Below are 19,959 nucleotides of genomic sequence, written 5' to 3' on the forward strand. Positions count from 1 at the left end.
CCCCCACCCCACACAGAAGGCACTTTGTCAGTCTTTACATTTGTTTTCATGTTGTACATTGATCCAAATTGAGTGTGATGAGAGAGAAATCATAATCTTAAGGAAGAAACATAAAGTCTAAGAGTTAGCAAGATTGGACAATAAGATAGCAGTTTTCTGAACATGTTAAATTTAATGTATAGTAAAAGGAATTAGATGGTGGACATAAAGTTTTATGCAAAATCCCCATTTTCTGACCTTTTTTGTACATGGAATTGTTCATGTTTGTTGATGACTTTCTAGTGCATAATAGCAGCCCGCAGGGCTGTAGAATAAAAAGAGCTAAGAATTTGAATGGAAGCTGGGAAATTTCATGCACAATCAGTTTTTTTTTTAATTGAAGGTAACCGTCCTTGGTCTTTGTTCTTTCTCTGGATACAGATGGCATTCTCCATTGCAGACAGCCCCAAAATTGTCCCTGATTGTCGCACTGATGGAATGAGCCAGTCCATCAAGCTTAATCATCACCCCCATGTTACTGTTAGGGTGTGCAGTGTTTTTCTGATTCTCTGAGCAGCATTTTTAAATGCTTTTATTTTTTCAATTACATGCAGAGATGGTTTTTAACATCATTTTTTATAAGTTTTTGAGGTGCATATTTTTCTCTCCCCATGACAACAAGCTGTCTGATCTAAGTTATACGTTTACAACCCTATTTCACATGTTTCCATGTTACTGATGTGGTAAAGAAGCCAAGGGGGGGAAGCACGAGAAAGAAGAAAAAAGTTTAGTTTAAGAGTGAGCAGAGCGCGCTCTGGTTCGCGTTGGGCTCCAGTCTTTTCTCGGGATGAGGCCACTTTTAGGCTTGTCCTGGGCCCCCGGGCTGCGGGGGTCGCTGACGGCCCGTGCGCCCCGGGAGGCGAGTCTTCCCGGGCTTTTCCGGGGCCCGTTCGGAAGGACACGTCCCGGGCAGCGCGGGAGCTGCGGCCCCCGTGAAGGCCGGCCCGCGCACTCGGCTCCCCCGGGCGCTTCCGTGCGCGCCGCCCGCCGCGCGCCGCGGGGCCCGCAGTGCGCCTGCTCCGGCCCGCCCCGGCCCCGCCCCCCGAACGTCGCCCGCCCCCAACTGGAGCGCGGAGCCGCGCAGCGCGGCGGCGGCCATTTTGTGCAGCAGCGAGAGCGGCGGCGGCGGCTGTGGAAGCGCGGCGGCGGCGGCGGTGGCGGCTGCGGCGGCGGCGGGATCCGGGGACCCCGCTCGGGCTGGGGCTGTCGGCCGCGGGGCGGAGACACTGGCGCGGGGGGTAGCTCGGGTCTGGGCTCGGGCACCGCGCAGCTCTCCCCGGTAAGACTCCCGCAGCCCCGGCGCGGGCGGGCGGGGCTGTGCGGGGCTCGGGCCGCCCCGCCGCGACCGGGGCCCGGCGGGGCTCGGGGCGGGGCCTGCGCTGGCCGCCTCAGCCCCCCCCCACACAAAGGGCCGGCCCGCGCCCGCCCCTGCCCGCGCCCCCGTGTCGGAGCCGCTGTTGCGGAACTGAGGAGAGGGCCCTGTGGGACGCCGCCCGCCGCGGCCGGAGCCGGGGGGAGGGAGCCGGGCCGGGAGCAGAGGCGGGCGGGGCAGGAGGACGCCCCCTGCGGCCGGAGCCGCCGCGGGGAGGATGGTCCCGGCGCGGGAGGCGCCGCTCCGGGCGGGCGTGGGGGCGGGGCGCGAGCGGGGCCCGGGCTGCGGCTCGGGGCCCGCGGGGCCGCAGTCCGGCCCGAGGGAGGCGGGGAGCGGCGGCGCGGAGCGGAGCGTGTGCGTGTCGGCGGAGGTGCGGGCACCTGTGCCGGAGCCCGAGGCGTTCGGCTGCTCGCTGCGGCTCGCGGGCGGGGATGCGGCCCAGACGCTGGGGGCGGGCCGGGGAGGGGGCACCGCGGGAGCCCTGCGGGCTGGAGGACGGCTGTGGATTGTGCTGGCACGGGGACTTGAGGGGCCATCTTTTCTCACTCAGTGTAAAACCTGTGAAAGGTGATACCTGATCGCGAGTCTTCACATAGAGCTTTTCCCTTGAAATTTTCTGCCTAGCTGTTAGTAAATGGTTGGAAAAATAAACTTTGCAAAACAAATCATGACGAAGTATCGTTTGAATTTACTAAGTAGTTCAGGGGCTTTTAGTATTTTTTAAACTATTTTCATCATACAATTTTTAGTTGGTTCAAGACTAGAGAGAGAGAAACCTTAGCTCTATGGAAACCTAGTATGGTTTATAGTTCTGGAAAAATTGGGGAAAGCTATCATGACTAGATGGGGGGGGTTCTTTTTTCCTTTTTTTCCCCTGGCAAAAATACTTCCGGGAACGCTGAATAGTGATTACATAGAAGTGCATTATTGGTGGTTTACAGATTTGGATTATGATTGATTGTGACTTAAAATTTTCAAAAAATGTTTATATGGTGAGAATATACTTAGTCTTTTTAACTATGTGGTGCAGTTTAATGTCAAAGATTGCTTTAATGTCATTGTTTTTTTTTAATGCAACATTAAATTTGAATTTCTTTGTTGTGGTGATGTTTAGTTTTTGTTTTCTGACACAAAATATTTTTTTAATGGGGTATACATGAAGTTGAAGAAAGTTTTCCAAAGCTTTAACTCGAATATGCTGAGAGCAAGAAATCATGGACTATTTTATCACGTTCCTTGGCATTTTAAGCTTGACGTTTTTTATTCCCCTATGTAGAAAATTTGGGGGACCTTGGGATAGGCAAGCGGTTTTCAAGCCTCTGCTGAGTAGGGTTGAGTGACTAGAAGCTTAATAAGTGCTAGCGGCTAAGATTGCTTCTGTTCGATTTCCTTTTTGACAGGAAGTAACTACATAATCCAATTTAGTTGGACTCTTAAAAGAATATTTATGTAGGGAGAAGGTAAGTATCAGTGGTTTAAGTAGAATTGACCTAAAGAATCTTAAATTTTAAAATTCCTATTTTACAGAGGAAAACTAAAAAATCACTTCAGTTTTTCTATGGTTTTATCAAAACTTTACTTTAAGTAGATATTTTGGTATACCTTGAATTTAGTACTAATACTCATTGCACAACACATGAGTTCTTAAAGTTTAAAACCAGCAGTCACAGTGAATGGGTCTACTGTGTAATTAAATTTTCTTAAACATATATATGTATGTATATATATACATATATATATATACATATATATATGCTGTAATTTTTAACTAATTTTTTTAGTCTCAAAGCTTAAGAGTAGTCTTAAGAATAAAAGATGGTATATATTGCTTTTTATAGGTGGTATAAACATTTAGAAACATTGCTTTTGACAGCTGACCTGTTGCTAATGGAAAAGGCAAAAAGTTCCTTTTAGAGTTGGAAACTACTAAAATCACAGGATAAAAAAATTGACCCATTAAGGGGGCCAAAATAAGAACAGTCGACTGAATTTTATATATGTATATATATATTTTTTGAAATCTTGCAGTTGTGAAAGTTCATTTATATTTGCTGATTATAGCTCTAGTTTCAATGGCTCACTTATCTTTTTTGGTGTGATTTGAAGTTTGTTTTACTTTTTCTCTTTGAGGCCTAATGTGGCTGCTTTTGTTTAGTTGTGATGCCTGCTGGTTTTGGTGGATGGAAAGTGTGCTGAAAGTAATTCAAGTTTGTTTTGTTGTGCCATTGTGTTAGAGAAAGATTGGAATGGTTAGGTTAAGTAATGGACCTACAAACTACATTTCTTAATAATTTATTTTCTACTTGTGATTGTGAAGATAAATCTTTTTTGTACTTTTAAATTTTTACAAGAGTGTACAAGTTTGTTTTTTTTTTAAAGTTTTATTTTAACACAATGGTGTCTTAAAACTGAAATAGAAGCTGATTTTCGTAGCTTGTAGTTGAAGCTAGAGGGAAAATGGGCAGAGCAAGTTATATTCTACACTATTAAGTTTTATCTGATGAATTAGCAGGTCATAAATATCTTTAATTTTTATTCTAATACTATTTGAAACCCAATGTCAGACTTTTGCTTTTTCATTTTTAAAATAATTTCTCTTGAGAAGTTAATTTCTTTACCTAGTTTTATACACTTCCTCTCAAAATGAAATAATATTTGTAACTTCACTGATAAGAGTTTCTCATTTTTAGAGGCCTCTGTCTGAGAATTGGGGTTTAGGGAAACCAAGGGGAATGAATTTGCTTTCCATGTCCTTTGAGAATTTGATGTTAACTCCATGAACATATCAACTCCTTTTAATTTTGTGTTTCAAAGCAAAACAAAAACAATTTAGGAAATCCTGTGTTACAAAAATACTTCATTCTTTAAAAGATCTGTGATTTCATTGGTGTGGGAATTCCTTACATCTATACACACAGATCCTGGTTTCTATATAACTTCAATAGTTTTATAGCCACTGTTCTTTAAGTAGTGATGAGTTTCTCTGAACTTGGTCTGGTCCACAGTTAAGAGCAGAAGCAGAAATACCTGGGATATATGCAAATTCAGCAGCCTTTTGCCTGGCTACTTTTATAGATAACAGGGCCTACTTTTGTGTCTGCCTGGTGTCCTTATTATGCCCTCCTTTTTAAACAGCACTTACCACAATAGGAAAGGATTTTATGTTATTGTCACTTTTTCTTGGTGATAGTTTGGGTTGATTGATTAACCTGAGTATATTTCAAAGTATAAAGTTGTACTTGAATTAGTTTTATTTTTGTGCTTTTTATCTTTTTAATGAAAAATTTTATCCCTTTAGAGTTTTAGAATTCCAGCCCTGAAAGAGATCCTTAGAGTCTAACTGCATAAGGAGACTGCAGCCCAGAGAGGTTTCATGCATTTTTTTGCAAATCATGAGATTCAAACTTAGACCTCCTGATTTCTAGTCAGCGATTTCAGGATCTTTGGTCTGGTGTGAAAGAGATATGGAGTAGCAGTGGGAGGAAGACACTTTTTTCCCTTGATCCTAAAGGTAAACTTAATTTAGTCCTTTGGAAGAATGGAGTGATTTAGGGGGATAATCCATGCTTGCCTGGCTGAAACTACTTAGTTTCTGGGGGTAGAGGACCTTGTCTGTATCAAAAGGCCTTTTAAAGACCTGGAAACACAAGTCCATTCTCTCTGAACTCTTTCCCCAAAGTCTTTGACCTTTCTCTTATTAATCTGCTGTCCTTATCAACCTGCTCCTCTATCAGCCATAATATATTTGGTTTGTTTTTAGTTAGTATTTAGGATTTTATTGTAAACCATCTCTCCCATCCTCTTTGGGCCAAGAACTATCTCTTTGATTATGTCATTTTTTTCTCCTCTAGTAAACAGGATTTTTGACAAGAAAGTCCATAATTTATGTTAATGGATTTAGCAGTGTGCAAAATTACCACATAAGTATAAATAAAATGCCTTTGAAGTTACAGTGGTCTGCATAGTACCTGCTTGTCATTTTGACTTGTTTTATATACTAGGAGGAAACAATTTTTGCTCTAAGAAAAACGGATACATCAGTAGACCTAACATTTCATATTTTCAAGAAATAATTTTTAATGATTTGTCATTTAATCACATTTGCTACCAATTTTTGTCTCTGGACAGTGGAGCTAAATTAGAAACTTATCAGAAGAAAAATTGATATAGTGTAGACCTATCCTTATTAAGCATTGCCTTCATCTATTCAATTCCTTTTTCCTTTACTGTCTTTCTATTTGCTGGGAGAGCTTACTCTAAATGTGACTTAAAATTTATTAAGCTTTTAAGAGTTTAATTTGCTGTGTAATGACTGTCTTAGAAAAAATCAATTAGTACACTATACAATTAATACATGTACATATAGTTGCATTTTAAATAACATGTATCTTCCTCAACCATTTTGTAATATTTACTGAGTTAATGTAATTTTTTATTGTATTTCATAATACTTCCTTTATTTGTATAAAGAGTGAGTTATTTTAGTTTGTGTCTTGAGATTGTTTAGAATGATGTTGATAGAATATTAACTCTTGGATCATAGTGTAATTAGGTTTTAAAATACCTTCTGTTGTACATCAATTTGTTAGTTATACTGGTTTTTGGTCTTGAATGGTCTTAGTTTAAAATTGAACATGGTTCTAGAAAGGCGCGTTATCATATGGCTTATCTTCCCAAAGAACTATTGACTATAGTTATTTGTCTTAATCACTTGCTGTAGATTGCTTGAGTATCGTCATAATGCTGATTTCAAGGAAATATGAATGAATGATACTTTTTTGTTTTGGGGAGTATTCTGAAGTTTCTTATAGATAATTTGGTAACATCTAGCTGTTTTAGAAAAATCAATTTCCTCAGGACTTGGAATACCAGTTCAACTTTTGTATTTTAAATTCTCAGAACTGAAACCTTTATTGACTTTATGTTTATGGTGTTGGCTGAGGTCTTGGGTATCTGTAAGGCAATTGTTAGAAGAGTGATTATACTATTTTTCTAAAATTCCAAGGAGTTGACATAATATACCTATCAAAGTGATATTATTCTGAATTTAGTATCACATTTTTATCTAGATTTTAGTGGTAAATTGTAGAGGCTGGTCTGGTTGAAACAATTGGTTGTTTTTTTGTTTGTTTTTTTTTTTGGTTAGGATTTAATGAATTATTTATGGACAAAAGGAATCATATTCTTCCTTACATTCCCTGTTCCCCAAATCCTTCCATCAGAAAAGCAAATGTCAAGCATGAAATTATGCAAAATAAATGTTTTAGGTCTCCTTCACTTTTTTTTAGGGCAAATCTATATAAAATATCATTTATCCTTACTGACTACAGACACCAAAACTTGAAAGTATTATTAAGTAGTAAGCGTGTATGGGTTTTGGCACAGTTCATCTTTTGGATGTGTTCTAGTTGAAGTTCCCAGTGGTGGTTTCATACTTGAGCCTTCTTAATAGACAGTTCATTGTGAACTGCAAATACTATTTTGTGTGTTTCCTACATTGATTTTTGCCTCCATTTATTCTTTATTGCAGTCTAAAAGTTGGTTTTAATTGGTTGCCCACAGGATTGACTTGGCCTCTGCTACTTGTTAAGAAAATACATCTGTTGTTTTTTCAGGTAAGAGATTTTTGAATTGAAGGTTTGTTTATCTTTAAGTTAAAACAAGGTAGTTTAAATAACCTTAAGATTTGTGCAATATACAAATTAGTGTGTCTTAAGCTTCTTTCTCTTTTTTGGGGGGGAGGGCTGTCTAGATGCTTTGTCCAGCTGGTGTAGATTCCTTTGGGATCAGTTTTGCACTATTTCGGTCATAGGAGCCTAAATGCTACATTCCTTAATGTTGTAGAATAAATAGGTCCCCCCCCCCCCACTAGAACTCCCTCAGTAGTATTCTAGATCCATTGAAATGTAGTTGCTTTTGATACTGGTATAAATCTGCAGGTTCTTTAGATGAAGAGTCCTTAACCTGGAGTTAGTGAACCTGTTTTTTTCATGTTTTGATGATGACTATTTTGCAATATAATTGATTTCCTTTGTAATATTATGTATTTTATTTTATGCATTTAAAAACATTTTGAGAAGGAATCCTTTGACTTAAACCAGATTGCTAAAGGTAGTAACACAACATCATCAACAAAAGAATCCCTTGCTTTAGCGCTGTTGTGGCATGTATTTTTAAATCCAAATCCTTTTTATAGATGGGGAAACTCCAGTTTGAGAAAAATTAAAAGGCTTGTTCAAGTTCACACTAACTGACAGAGCTTTGGCTCTTCCCTTTCCTGTCCCAAACCTTTATAAAAGATGATTGATTTTTCTTGCATTGAAGGCTCCTTACCAGGGATATTTTGTGATCTCTAGACCTCCAGAATTATTCTGGTTGTAGTCCCAGTCCTTCAGCAGTAGCCTATTTCAGCACAAAGGTTTTTGCAAAGAAATCTCCTGTGGTACGTGTTCATTAGCATATTTTTGCCTTGACAAACTTTCATTAGGTTCCCAACTTTAAGCAGGGAAAGATTGGACAGTACTTATTTTGTATGGCACAAAGCCCTGTCTCATAGGTGTGTTGTGTTCTGGGGCCACATTGGGCTACTCTTATGTACCTGTACCCAGTGTAAGCTAATTATTTCACTTAGTTGGTTTTTTGGATACTTGGTTTGTTCATACTGTGCCTTTATATTTGGTTATTTAATTGTCTTCAAATGAAGTACAGTAATATATAAGGATTCAGCATGCATCTTTAGTTAAGTACATTTAATTTATTTTTTATAAAGTTCCAACTGACATTAAAATAACTTAGTCAAGCTGAAATATATATATATATGTATATATATATATATATACACACACACATACATACATATATATCATTTTGAAAATTTGAGTTTAATAAGAACTGTTTTTTAAAGTTTAAATCTAACATTTTGGAGCAGATACAAAAAGTTCTTCCTTTCCATTATTTTCAAATATTTTTAGGTTATTTTATGTTTTTAATTGCAGGATCTATAAAATACAAAACCAAAACAATACTTTTTCTCTTTTATATGCAGCTCAGTCAGTATTCAGGAAATTTGATCATAAAAGAGTACTGTTAGAATCATGGAATTTTAAAACTCTAGGGATCTTAGAAGAAAGCATCTGACTAGTAAGGAAAAGAACTCAAGAGAGGTTAAAGTGACTTGGCCTGGAGTCACACAGCTGATTTAAGAGGCATATTATATTTGAGTTGCCCTTTTACAACTGGAGTGATAGACATAAAATTGCTAAGTTTCAGAAGTTTGACATTTTTAGTCTTTAGAATAAAGGTGGTATTCACTCTATAAAAATTTACTGCAAATTAATTTCCTGTCACAGACATAAAGACATTTATCACTTTGCAAATTGCTACCCTGTATTTATTGTTATAAAGCCAATGTTTCCAAAGTTTAGAATTTAGGACTAAAAACTTATGTTGGGGGATAACTTTCCCATTTCTGGTCTTGCACCTTTAATTTAAAAAAAAAGAAAATACAGAAAAGTACAGTAGAGCCCTGCTACCATGTAAAGCAAACTCTGAGCTCTATAGGCTCTCTAAGGTCATATTATCCAAATAATAACTAAACCCTCTTTTCCTCTTCCCATCAAGAGTCATACTGAGAGGATATAGAAACAAATCCTTCTAAAGTAAAATCTACCCCTTCCCCCAAAGAACCCACAATATTTAGAATTCTCTTTTTGTGGGGGGATTGGGATGGGTGATTGGACCCGTGGTTTAATCAAAATCGTTTTACAGTGACTAGCATTGTAGCAGGGTTCTCCTGGAAAATGTTTTAGATGTTGAATATCTGTAGAAATCAGTGCTGGGAGTAAAATTTTTTGTCTTCTCTTTGGGGTTTTTAATTTATTTTAATATTGAGTAAAATAATATTTAGTTTTATTGATTATAGTTCTGAACAGATTGAGAAGAGAACTAACTTATAACTAGTTCTCACTTAAAATTTGTCTGAATAATTCACATTGTTAAGAATCATTTGTAATCAGTACTGTATAGTTCCCAGTTCTGCTACATTTATATTTTAGGAGTTGCAGCTATGTAAAATGTCTTAATAGTCCCAAAAAGTTGCTAGGCTTGTAGGGAGGGTAGTAAGCTGTATTTTCTGTGGTGCATTATTTAAAGGTTACTCCCATGGTTGTTAAAGGGTCATTCCCAAGGTGAATTACATGTTTCTTTAACTATCACTAAATAATTGGTAGTTTATGATAAAATTGCTGCTTCTTATTGTTTTTGTTCTGATACTTTTGGGTCTTTGGACTGAACTTTTAATCTGTGTTCCTACAATGTATTTTGGAAGTTGAAATTGTGGTGGTTCTAATTGTTAATTACATAGTTTTCTCTTTTTTTTAGAAAATAAAAAAATAAAAATCTATATTAACACTTAATTGTGTTAGCTTGAGGAGATGCTTGAGTGCCTAATATGGTAGATGGTGATTCTACTAGCTAAATAAATGGTATGACAAACAGTAGTCTGACTTAGCCGTTGCCTTTTTTCATCTGCAGGTGTGTGTTATTACAGCGCAGCATGGCTGTGGTCATCCGTTTGCAAGGTCTCCCAATTGTGGCGGGGACCATGGACATTCGCCACTTCTTCTCTGGATTGACCATCCCTGATGGGGGCGTGCATATTGTAGGGGGTGAACTGGGTGAGGCTTTCATCGTTTTTGCCACTGATGAAGATGCAAGGCTTGGTATGATGCGCACAGGTGGTACTATTAAAGGGTCAAAAGTAACACTATTGTTGAGTAGTAAAACTGAAATGCAAAATATGATTGAACTCAGTCGTAGGCGTTTTGAAACTGCCAACTTAGATATGCCACCAGCAAATGCTAGCCGATCAGGACCACCTCCTAGTTCAGGCATGAGTGGCAGGGTAAATTTGCCTACCACAGTTCCCAATTTTAATAATCCATCTCCCAGTGTGGTAACTGCAGCCACGTCTGTGCATGAAAGCAACAAAAACATCCCTACATTTTCCACAGCCAACATAGGAACAGCCCCTCCAAATATGGGGGCTTCCTTTGGGAGCCCAACATTTAGTTCAACTCTACCTAGCACAGCATCTTCCATGAGCACAGTTCCACCTCCCCCAATTCCTCCAATACCAGCAATGCCCTCCTTGCCACCAATGCCATCTATTCCTCCGATACCTGTTCCTCCTCCTGTACCTACACTGCCTCCTGTGCCTCCTGTACCCCCAATACCTCCTGTTCCTCCAGTGCCACCCATGAGCCCTATGCCACCTCTGTCAGGAATGCCTCCTTTGAATCCACCACCAGTGGCACCTATACCTACTGGGATGAATGGATCTGGAGCAGCACTGAATCTGAACAGTAACCTGAACCCAATGTTTCTGGGTCCTTTGAATCCTGTTAATCCTATTCAGATGAACTCTCAAGGTAGTCTGAAGCCACTTCCCATCAACCCTGATGATCTGTATGTCAGTGTCCATGGGATGCCCTTTTCTGCAATGGAAACTGATGTCAAAGACTTTTTCCATGGGCTTCGTGTAGATGCAGTGCATTTATTGAAAGATCATGTAGGCCGAAATAATGGGAATGGATTAGTTAAGTTTTTCTCCCCTCAAGATACATTTGAAGCACTGAAAAGAAACAGAATGCTGATGATTCAACGCTATGTTGAAGTCAGCCCAGCCACAGAAAGACAGTGGGTAGCAGCTGGAGGCCATATCACTTTCAAGCAAAGCATGGGACCTTCTGGACAGACACACCCCCCTCCTCAGACACTCGTCAGGTCAAAGTCGCCTAGTGGGCAGAAAAGGTCAAGATCGAGATCTCCACATGAGCCTGGTTTTTGTGTATATTTGAAAGGTCTACCCTTTGAAGCAGAAAACAAACATGTTATTGATTTCTTTAAAAAGCTAGATATTGTGGAAGATAGTATTTATATTGCTTATGGACCCAATGGGAAAGCAACAGGTGAAGGCTTTGTAGAATTCAGGAGCGAGTCTGATTACAAGGCAGCTTTGTGTCGTCATAAGCAATACATGGGGAATCGCTTTATTCAGGTTCACCCAATAACTAAAAAGGGAATGCTAGAAAAGATAGACATGATTCGGAAGAGGCTACAGAACTTCAGTTATGATCAAAGGGAGATTATTTTAAATACTGAGGGAGATAGCTCACCAAAATTATGTGCACATATATCAAATATTCCATTCAACATTACCAAGATGGATATTCTACAGTTCCTGGAGGAAATTCCAGTGGATGAAAATGCTGTACATATTCTTGTTGATAACACTGGACAAGGGTTAGGACAGGCATTGGTTCAGTTTAAAACTGAAGATGATGCACATAAGGCTGAACGCTTACACCGTAAAAAACTTAATGGGAGAGAAGCTTTATTGCATGTGATTACTCTAGAAGACATGAGGGAAATTGAAAAAAATCCTCCATCTCAAGTGAAAAAGGGGTTAAAAATTCCTTTGCCAGGTAATGCCACAGTGCCAGGAATGCCAAATGCTGGAGGTGATGAGCATGCTTTCCTGACTGTAGGCTCAAAAGAAGCAAACAATGGCCCTCCATTTAATTTTCCCAGTAACTTTAGTGGGTCAAATGCCTTTGGCCCACCACTTCCACCACCAGGATTAGGAGGGGCCTTTGGAGATGCCCGACCTGGAATACCTTCTGTTGGAAATAGTGGTTTGCCTGGTTTAGGTATTGATGTTCAGGGTTTTGGTGGTGGTCCCAATAATTTAAGTGGACCATCAGCTTTTGGAGGGGCCCCTCAGAATTTTGGAAATGGACCTGGTACTTTGAGTGGACCCCCAAGTTTTGGAGGCGGTCCCCCGGGGCTTGGTAGTACTGCTGGACATTTGAGTGGACCACCAGGTTTTGGTCCAGGGCCTGGAACGCTCCATATTGGGGGACCCCCTGGATTTGGAAATGCTTCTGGAAAGCCAGGCCCAACAGTTATAAAAGTTCAAAATATGCCCTTTACTGTCTCTGTTGATGAAATTTTAGATTTCTTTTATGGCTATCAAGTGATCCCAGGCTCAGTATGTTTAAAATACAATGAAAAAGGCATGCCCACAGGTGAAGCAATGGTTGCATTTGAGTCTCGCGATGAAGCCATGGCAGCTGTTGTTGATTTAAATGACAGACCTATAGGCTCAAGAAAAGTCAAACTTGTATTAGGGTAGCTGTTCATGTAAACTGTTTGTAGGCTAGATCTTCATAGTGCTGTGATTAATGCATCAAGATTGTTTTCTTAGTATTTCCAGGTTAGAACCTGTGGACTGTTTAAATTGCAAATAGATTGGTTTCAATAAGACTGAGAGAGCGCTGGTTGACTGTTTACAGAAGAATTGCTGCAAGGATAAATGTTGCTGTATGTTCCAGTAGAGCTATATGGGGAGAACTGAAAAATAATTTTGGCTCACCTTTAGAGAAACCATTTGTTAAAACTCAAATGACCATATAATGCTTATCAAGGAGTCTAGATTGGTTTTATACCATTTGGGATGAAGAAAATAGAAATGTATTAAGATTAAGTCAGCAAAACTCTTGATGGGTGCTATTGCAAGCCATTGTAAAATAGAAGTTGGCTATTAGATTTTTTTGGTTCAAAGCTGGACAGATTTGCTTTGTTATAGGGTCAAAGCTTTGTCTAAAGTCCTAATTTTCTTTTGCAACTGAATAAAATTTCTGTGTATACAGATTCATTGTATGTACCTTTATTGCTTCTCAAAGGTTCTTGATGTATAGACAGTTGTGTGTTTTAGAAGTTGCTGCTTTTTTTGCCTAATTGACTCCTATGTAATGAGTAGAACTGTTTTATAAAAATCCAAACTGAGTTTTATGTTTATAACCTTGAACACAGATTCCCATTGTCACAATGATAATTGTGTGGAATAAGACTTTTGCCACAGAAATAAATTTCCCAGCCCCTTAGAGCAATTTTGATTTGATCAAATCTTAGTTTAAAATTGTCCATTTTCTTTAATAGTGCATCAGCAACCAGAAAAAACTTTGTAATCAATGTTTAAGATGCTTGATTTGTTTTGAAGTTCTAGCTGAGATGGACTAATGGTGCTGATAGTGTTCCTTCTGACTCACTTATGTGAAATTTTAACCCATAAGAGAACTTAAGGGAGTAGTTGAGGGATCCTTTTAAACAGAATAAGCATTATATAGAGAGTCAAAATTAAGTCAATGTCATCAGTAATTCATTAGAGGAATTGCTTGATAAAGCTGGTCCATAGATTGACAAGTAGTTTTTGCTTGAATTCTATTTTAGAAGCTTTTATTTTTGCAGTTGTTTGATCAGGAATCTAACAATTAGTGTGTCTTCAAACAGACAAACTACAGCTGCCAGAAGGGAACAGGATCCCCTAGGGTTCCTTGCCTTCCGTTCCTTTCCTTTGGGAGCTAGGGCACTCGGAGGCAAAAAAACAAACAAACAAACAAAACCAAAAACTAAATGGAGCTCAGTTAACAAGCGTCCTAGCCACTGAAATGCCTGGGAGCATCCTGGTCACCACTGCCCCAAAAGGCACCTTTATGGCCTCTCTGCCTTCCTTCCTTTACAACTTATCTAAGAAACCCTGGCAGAGGTGTTACATTACTGTATAGTATAATAGCCTTAATGGAGAATGGGAAGTTGGAGAGATCATGAGAAACAAATTTTTTTTGTCTCTTAACAGGGCACTTGTGTCTTGATTTGAAAAGTCCCCAACATTCCTTGCAAATCAGTGCTTAAACAGCAGCCTTGAAAAGAATTGTTTTCCACACAAAATAGTGCCTTTTTGGTGTTGCATGTCAGTGGTAGCACTGAAATAAAGTGTGGTGTGATTTAGAGATACAAGTGGCAACAGTTTTATTCATGTGACCATTAAGAGTTTTTGAAAGCCTGTTCAACACTACATTCTTAGCAGATTTGACAGCACAGGATTTTTGTTCAGGGAAGGGGTTGTACAGACTTGTATTCCAATCAAGAGGTGACTGCTTTGTGGATCTTCTGGTAATTCACAAGTAAAAATTTGTTTTGACCGATCATTAGGTGTTGCCTCCTCAACTTAAAAAGCAATATGATGGTTGTATATACTGTTCAATTTAAGCCTCTGTTAAGTGATTGTATTTCATTCTGAAGACGAAGTATAACACTTCAACAAACCTTTCTAGGAGTCTTACTTCAACAGCAAATTCCCTTCTATTGGAACGTTGACTATTTTCAATACTAGAAATATAGGTTATTTGAATAGGAGATGAAAAATGAGTCTATGCTTATTTTTTCAAATTTATTTTGGTTCTGTGTTCTTAACATTTATTTGATTAAATGTTTTACACTTTATTGTAGCTACTTGGTTATTTTGACTTGTTTTTACACTTCAGATTAAAAAATACTAAAAAGGAAAACCTGGTTTCATTATTCATGAAATTAAATAAATAGTGGAAATTGGAGAAATCTCTCTAAAGTTTGGTTGAATCACAACATTACTTTTCTTGTTGTGAACTGTAATTAAATGCCTGCACTCTGGAATTTGATTTTTCTGTATCTGAGTTTTTTTTTTTAATCGTGCTAACTGCTAAGCATTTTGTTTTATCTCGTTTTCGGCATTGGAGTTTCAGTAAAACGTCTCTAAAATGTGTTCTGTGAAACTGTTCATATACCTTTTCCTACGGATTTTCTAATGAAGTAGGTTTGTGTTGGAAATGGATTTACATTATTTACTTTGATTTTTTTTTTTTGTCTTAAGTTTTGTATGGTATTAAGGCTTTGTAAAGCTTTTCTTAAAGCTGCTTGCATTTGTAAACACTATCATGATATTTTCAAATTTTTGTGTAACTTTTATTTTAGTGTTGTATTTAGTGAATTCAGAATTTTTCTCATCAGGTTTGACTTTTTTCTGCATCTGGTTAATTAGTTGGTGGTTTATTTCCTTTTGCTTTAAAGGGGTTAGTGAAATTTGTGTTAAATATGTTTCTGAATACGCCAATCTGTAAACCTTACAGAACTCTTAGGGAAACATTTTGTTCACATACAGAATTTAGATTTTTGTTTTGTATACACACAGCAGTTGTACATACAATCATTAGTGACCTATTTGTTTCTTTTTCAATGTAACCCAGCATTAAGTAAAACATAGTTAATAGGGTTTTATTGCCAGTTGTCAGGACATATATAATAAAAATTCCACTTGCAGACGTCTTCAAGATTCAGAGAGAAAAATTCAGGGTAGTAGTGTTATTTCTCTTTACTTTAGCCCATGGCATGGAAATCTAGGCTTGTATTTTCAAAAAAAAAATTCACATTTATATGTTGAGAAATACCAGCCTATTCTATGGAATTCATACTTCAGATTAAACTAGGGATGCATCTAATCTTTAGCATGGCTTCTTCCATTCTTTAATTGGACCTCAGCACTACTCATACTATCTGAAGTTAGAGAAGTGCTTAGTTCACGAGTGAAGAAAACACCCTAAAATTGACTCCATTGGAGTAGGATGTTAACCTTAAAGGGGGTAGTTTTTCTGAATGAAATTGGTCATGAAATTCTTTTAAAAATCATTTCGACAGTATCTAAGCTATTTCCAGTCCTTGAAAAAAAAAAATCTACATTTAAGCTGTCATGTTGCTGGTTCTACAACAATTTAAACTGGTAAGAAACCAAATGCTTGATAAAATGGCTTCTTCTTGACATGGCCACAGCATTACTTGCAGGTGCTGCCTCAGTACTGCTCAGCAGAGCTTTGTTATAAAGATGAAGTCTTAAATACTGTTCAATAAACTTGTCACAAAATAAAACAGGCTGATGCTTTTAATGCTTCAACTGGACAAGAATTCTTTATTGAGCTTTCATGAGTAACGTTATGGGAAAATATGACATTTGTTTTTGGACATTCCTACCAGATATTTTTTTTAAAGTGACCTGACAATGCCACGGATGGAGGTTGGAGAATTGAAGGCAGAATGCTCTCTGGGGCAGACATTTGTTGTTTATCTGTTTCTGCTTATGATGAAGTAAGGAAAGAAGAGGATGTCTGGACTGCAGGAAAGAAACAGGATTACATGTAAAATCCCATTACAAGGAAGAATCATGGCTTTTGCATTAGAATCTGGTAGTAATATACTGCTAAATGTCAAGATTGGGAGGGTTAGGGAAGAAGTGATAGAGGCTAAGGTAGCTTCTCTTTCCATGGAAGGAGTCCTGAAAGGCACAGGAATTAGTTGATATCTATCTATATATTATATAAGTATTTTGACCATTGTAGAGGAAATGGAAAAAAAAAACCTCAAAAGCAAACTCATGGACACAACTTCACTCACAAACCTCTGAAGCTGGATCTTTCAGTATGTGTGTTGCTTTGGTGTGGGTGGTTTGGGGAGTATTTTCTGGCAGCAAGCTGATTTTTTTTTTGAAAGGAGTTAAAAAGTGTAATATCTGTTCTCAGACTTGGAAGCAAGGCAAAAGCTCTGGGAAGAATTGGTCTTCCTTCTCTTTACCCTCCCTCCCCAGCTTCTATAACTTTCATGATGAATTAGCAAGTGAAAAACTTCTTTAAACAGTACACAATTGGATTTTTTTGAATAGGAATTACAGAAAACATTTGTATTGAATTATTCCTTGTGACCAGATCAAAACACAATTATGTAGAAGTAAAATTGTCCTAGTGAGGTTTTTTAAAATTGCAGAGTAGTTTGACCCTTTTTTCTCCTTTTTTGCATATCCGGTTCATTTTGAACTGATGTGAATGGTATATGGTTCCAAGTTATATATATAGTCCAGCTGAGTGGTTGATTTTAAATTCTTGAGCTATGATTGAGAGTGTGAAATTACCAATAAATTATTCACCTTTCATAGATCTTCAATAAATTAGGGTCCCATCCTAAAAGGATATTTGTTGTTAGAAAAAAACTATATAATCTAGTGCCAGTCAGGAGGTAACTGGAATTAATTGTGCATGATACTAGTCAGCTAGAGAGCTCTTGGTCAGGTTTATTTCTCTAGCTGCTTGTTGCAGTATTCTTCCCTGTGTGTCCCTCATTCCCAACATGTAGTCAGCTCATGTTAGGATTACTATTTCTTCCTTCTTAAAAAATTTATGAAATCTGTAGTATATAGTAGAACCTGCACTTTTGGCTATCTTCAATAAAAGATAACATGAAAGAATGAAATGCGGGAGAGAACAGGTTTATTATTATAAAGACCTAATTGAAATACACTGATTGATTAGTAAATTTACAATTCTTACTCTGATGCTGTATGGACAAGTCTTCTGCACTACAATATGAATAAGTTGATCTCCTGGTGGTTGGTGACTGCTCAGGTAAATTTTAATTATTTAATATGTGCTTATTGTGTTTATATCAGCCCCTTGAATGTTGCTTTATAAGGGAGCCTCCTGAAAAGGCTTGGAATGTAGCTATTCTCCAGACACCTAGAAACAACATTTAACATGATGTCGTCCTGGGTTTGGGTCTACTCAGTGGTGTCTGAAAAGGACCAAAAGGGATCCCCATACAGGCATTCTTGGCCTAGGGAACAAAAAATATAATCAAGGAAAGTATAACCCTTACCAGAAATTTTTGAAGGTTTTGCAAAGATATAATAATATCCTTTCATTTTGGGGGTAATAGTACACAACTCAAAGAAAACAAGCATCGTCCCTCAAAGACTCGAGGCAATTAAAGAAAAATAACCAAGGAGAGGCAGTTTGTATATTGGGAAGAACCCAGGGCTGAGAATGGGCTCTACTAGTTCTGCTATTAGCGTAGTGGATATTATTTTGCAAATTCCTTTACCCCAAAAGTTAACTTTGGCCTCAGTTGCCTTGTCCTTTAAGTGATGGAATTGGACTGATGTCATGAAATGGAAATAACTTTCCAGCTCTAGAATTGATCATTTGAATGAGGGACAACTAGCCCCATTCCATGCTTGACAAGAATAGCTTGGCCTTATTTATTTTTGGAGATCATGCAAAATAATTTTTCTTTATCCCAACTTAACTACCTGTTGAAATTTTAGGCTGAGTTGAGAAGAAATGAGATGATAGTATAGGTTAGGAAACTGATTTGTGAGAGGAGAGGAGGAAGCTTGGTGATGGTAAGAAAGTGAGCACAATTAATGACATCCTGTGGTCTCCTGGTGTCATTCTATCATGGGCTTGACTCAACTTACTTTCTCCTACTGTCCATTACCCTTTCCTCCCAAATTTTCTAAGACATACTTCTAAGACTTCTGTAAGAACACAAAGTCCCAAAGTTGGAAGGGACCTAGTCCAGCCCAGTGCTTAACAACATTAGGACTCAAGGGGCACACCTGCTTCACAACTAAAAATCTAGTTCCATGAGAAATAAAGTCCAAAAAGTTGAGACCTGACTTCACTTTGCCTGTCTTGTGCTTGGTTACCTAGTAGGTAAAAAAAAAAAATTCCTATTATTTCTTTTCTATTTACTATTGATTTTTGGCTGAATATGTGAGCATCACACATTTTGGTACTTGTTTTCTTAATTTTTTAACAAATTTTAGGGTTGGGTTTTTTAAGTTAATTTTATTATTATTTAGCATAGTGTACACTTTGGCTAAGGGGTGGGTGATTGGTAGTGGGTAGGCTTGAATGATTCCCAATAAAAGGTATATATCTTCTGGGGGGTTCATGAAACTCTTAAGAGGTTTCCAGGATACTCCTCTGAACTGGTTATGCTTCTGTGACAATATGAGAAATATTCATGTTCTACCACCAGTGAGTCAGTGTTTTAGTCAAGTTGGGGAAGCCTTAAGACAAATTTTGGGTGAAGGGAACCTAAGTTGGAGAAAATGAATTTGAGAATGCTAAAACAGGTTATGTAAGTCCAACACTCAACAGAGAAAAGAATAGTGCTTTCCTTATCTTCTTGATCATCACCACCACTCTTAGAATCAAATTAACGTCCTTACTAACCTTTGGTTCATCACCCACATTGGTTTGATGTATTCAGTGATAATGAACTAACAATTTCTCTGACACAGCATAGCTAAGCAAAGGTCCAAAGTGAGTTTTTTGGGTCTTCACATGTATCCAACAAAAGTGATTTGGGGATTAACATCAATGGGATTTTGCCCAATTCACATCTAGTTGAGCAGGGTGAACATCTTGGGTTCCAAGACATCTAAGAAGACAATAAACAGATTTGTTTTAGTCTTCCAGTTTTCCATTTTTTGTTCCTTCCAAGTGGCTTTAAAGCTCAGGTTCTGTCTTCATTTAGCCATATCTTCAAGCATTGACTGAAATTTATGCATCTGGCATTTCCAGGCACATTAAAAGAAGAATAGATATGATACAAGAAAGTTTTATTAGTTGAAAGATCCCTTTATATAAGAAAATTGTAGGTTAAAGGAAAACTGACAAAAAAAAAAAGGAAAATTTGGCTTAAGTCTTGTGGGACACAAGTTGGCTGGGGTTTGAAAAGTTAACTGCCCGAAGTCATAGGGACGAGATTTGAAAAGGAGACCAGAGTCTCCAGATGGACCTCTCATGGGTTGCTATGCCCCACTGGAGAAACAGATTTTTAGG

General features: G+C 38.2%; 2 protein-coding genes across 2 annotated transcripts in view; both read left to right on the top strand.

The window, feature by feature from the left end:
- The first annotated feature begins 1,187 nt into the window (after positions 1-1,187).
- CPNE1 (copine 1) overlaps positions 1,188-19,959 on the top strand; it is a 33,260-nt gene continuing 14,488 nt past the window's right edge. Inside the window, exon 1 of the mRNA XM_074212062.1 lies at positions 1,188-1,318. The gene's annotated coding sequence lies outside the window, so the exon portion shown is untranslated. The remainder of the gene's footprint in view (positions 1,319-19,959) is intronic.
- On the top strand, positions 1,883-13,886 carry RBM12 (RNA binding motif protein 12). The gene is made up of 2 exons (XM_074212061.1): positions 1,883-7,026; positions 9,944-13,886. The coding sequence occupies exon 2, from the start codon at positions 9,966-9,968 to the stop codon at positions 12,603-12,605; it is 2,640 nt and encodes an 879-aa protein (XP_074068162.1). The 5' UTR covers positions 1,883-7,026; positions 9,944-9,965; the 3' UTR covers positions 12,606-13,886.

Source organism: Macrotis lagotis, chromosome 1 (assembly GCF_037893015.1).
Source record: "Macrotis lagotis isolate mMagLag1 chromosome 1, bilby.v1.9.chrom.fasta, whole genome shotgun sequence".
Lineage (NCBI taxonomy): Eukaryota > Metazoa > Chordata > Mammalia > Peramelemorphia > Peramelidae > Macrotis > Macrotis lagotis.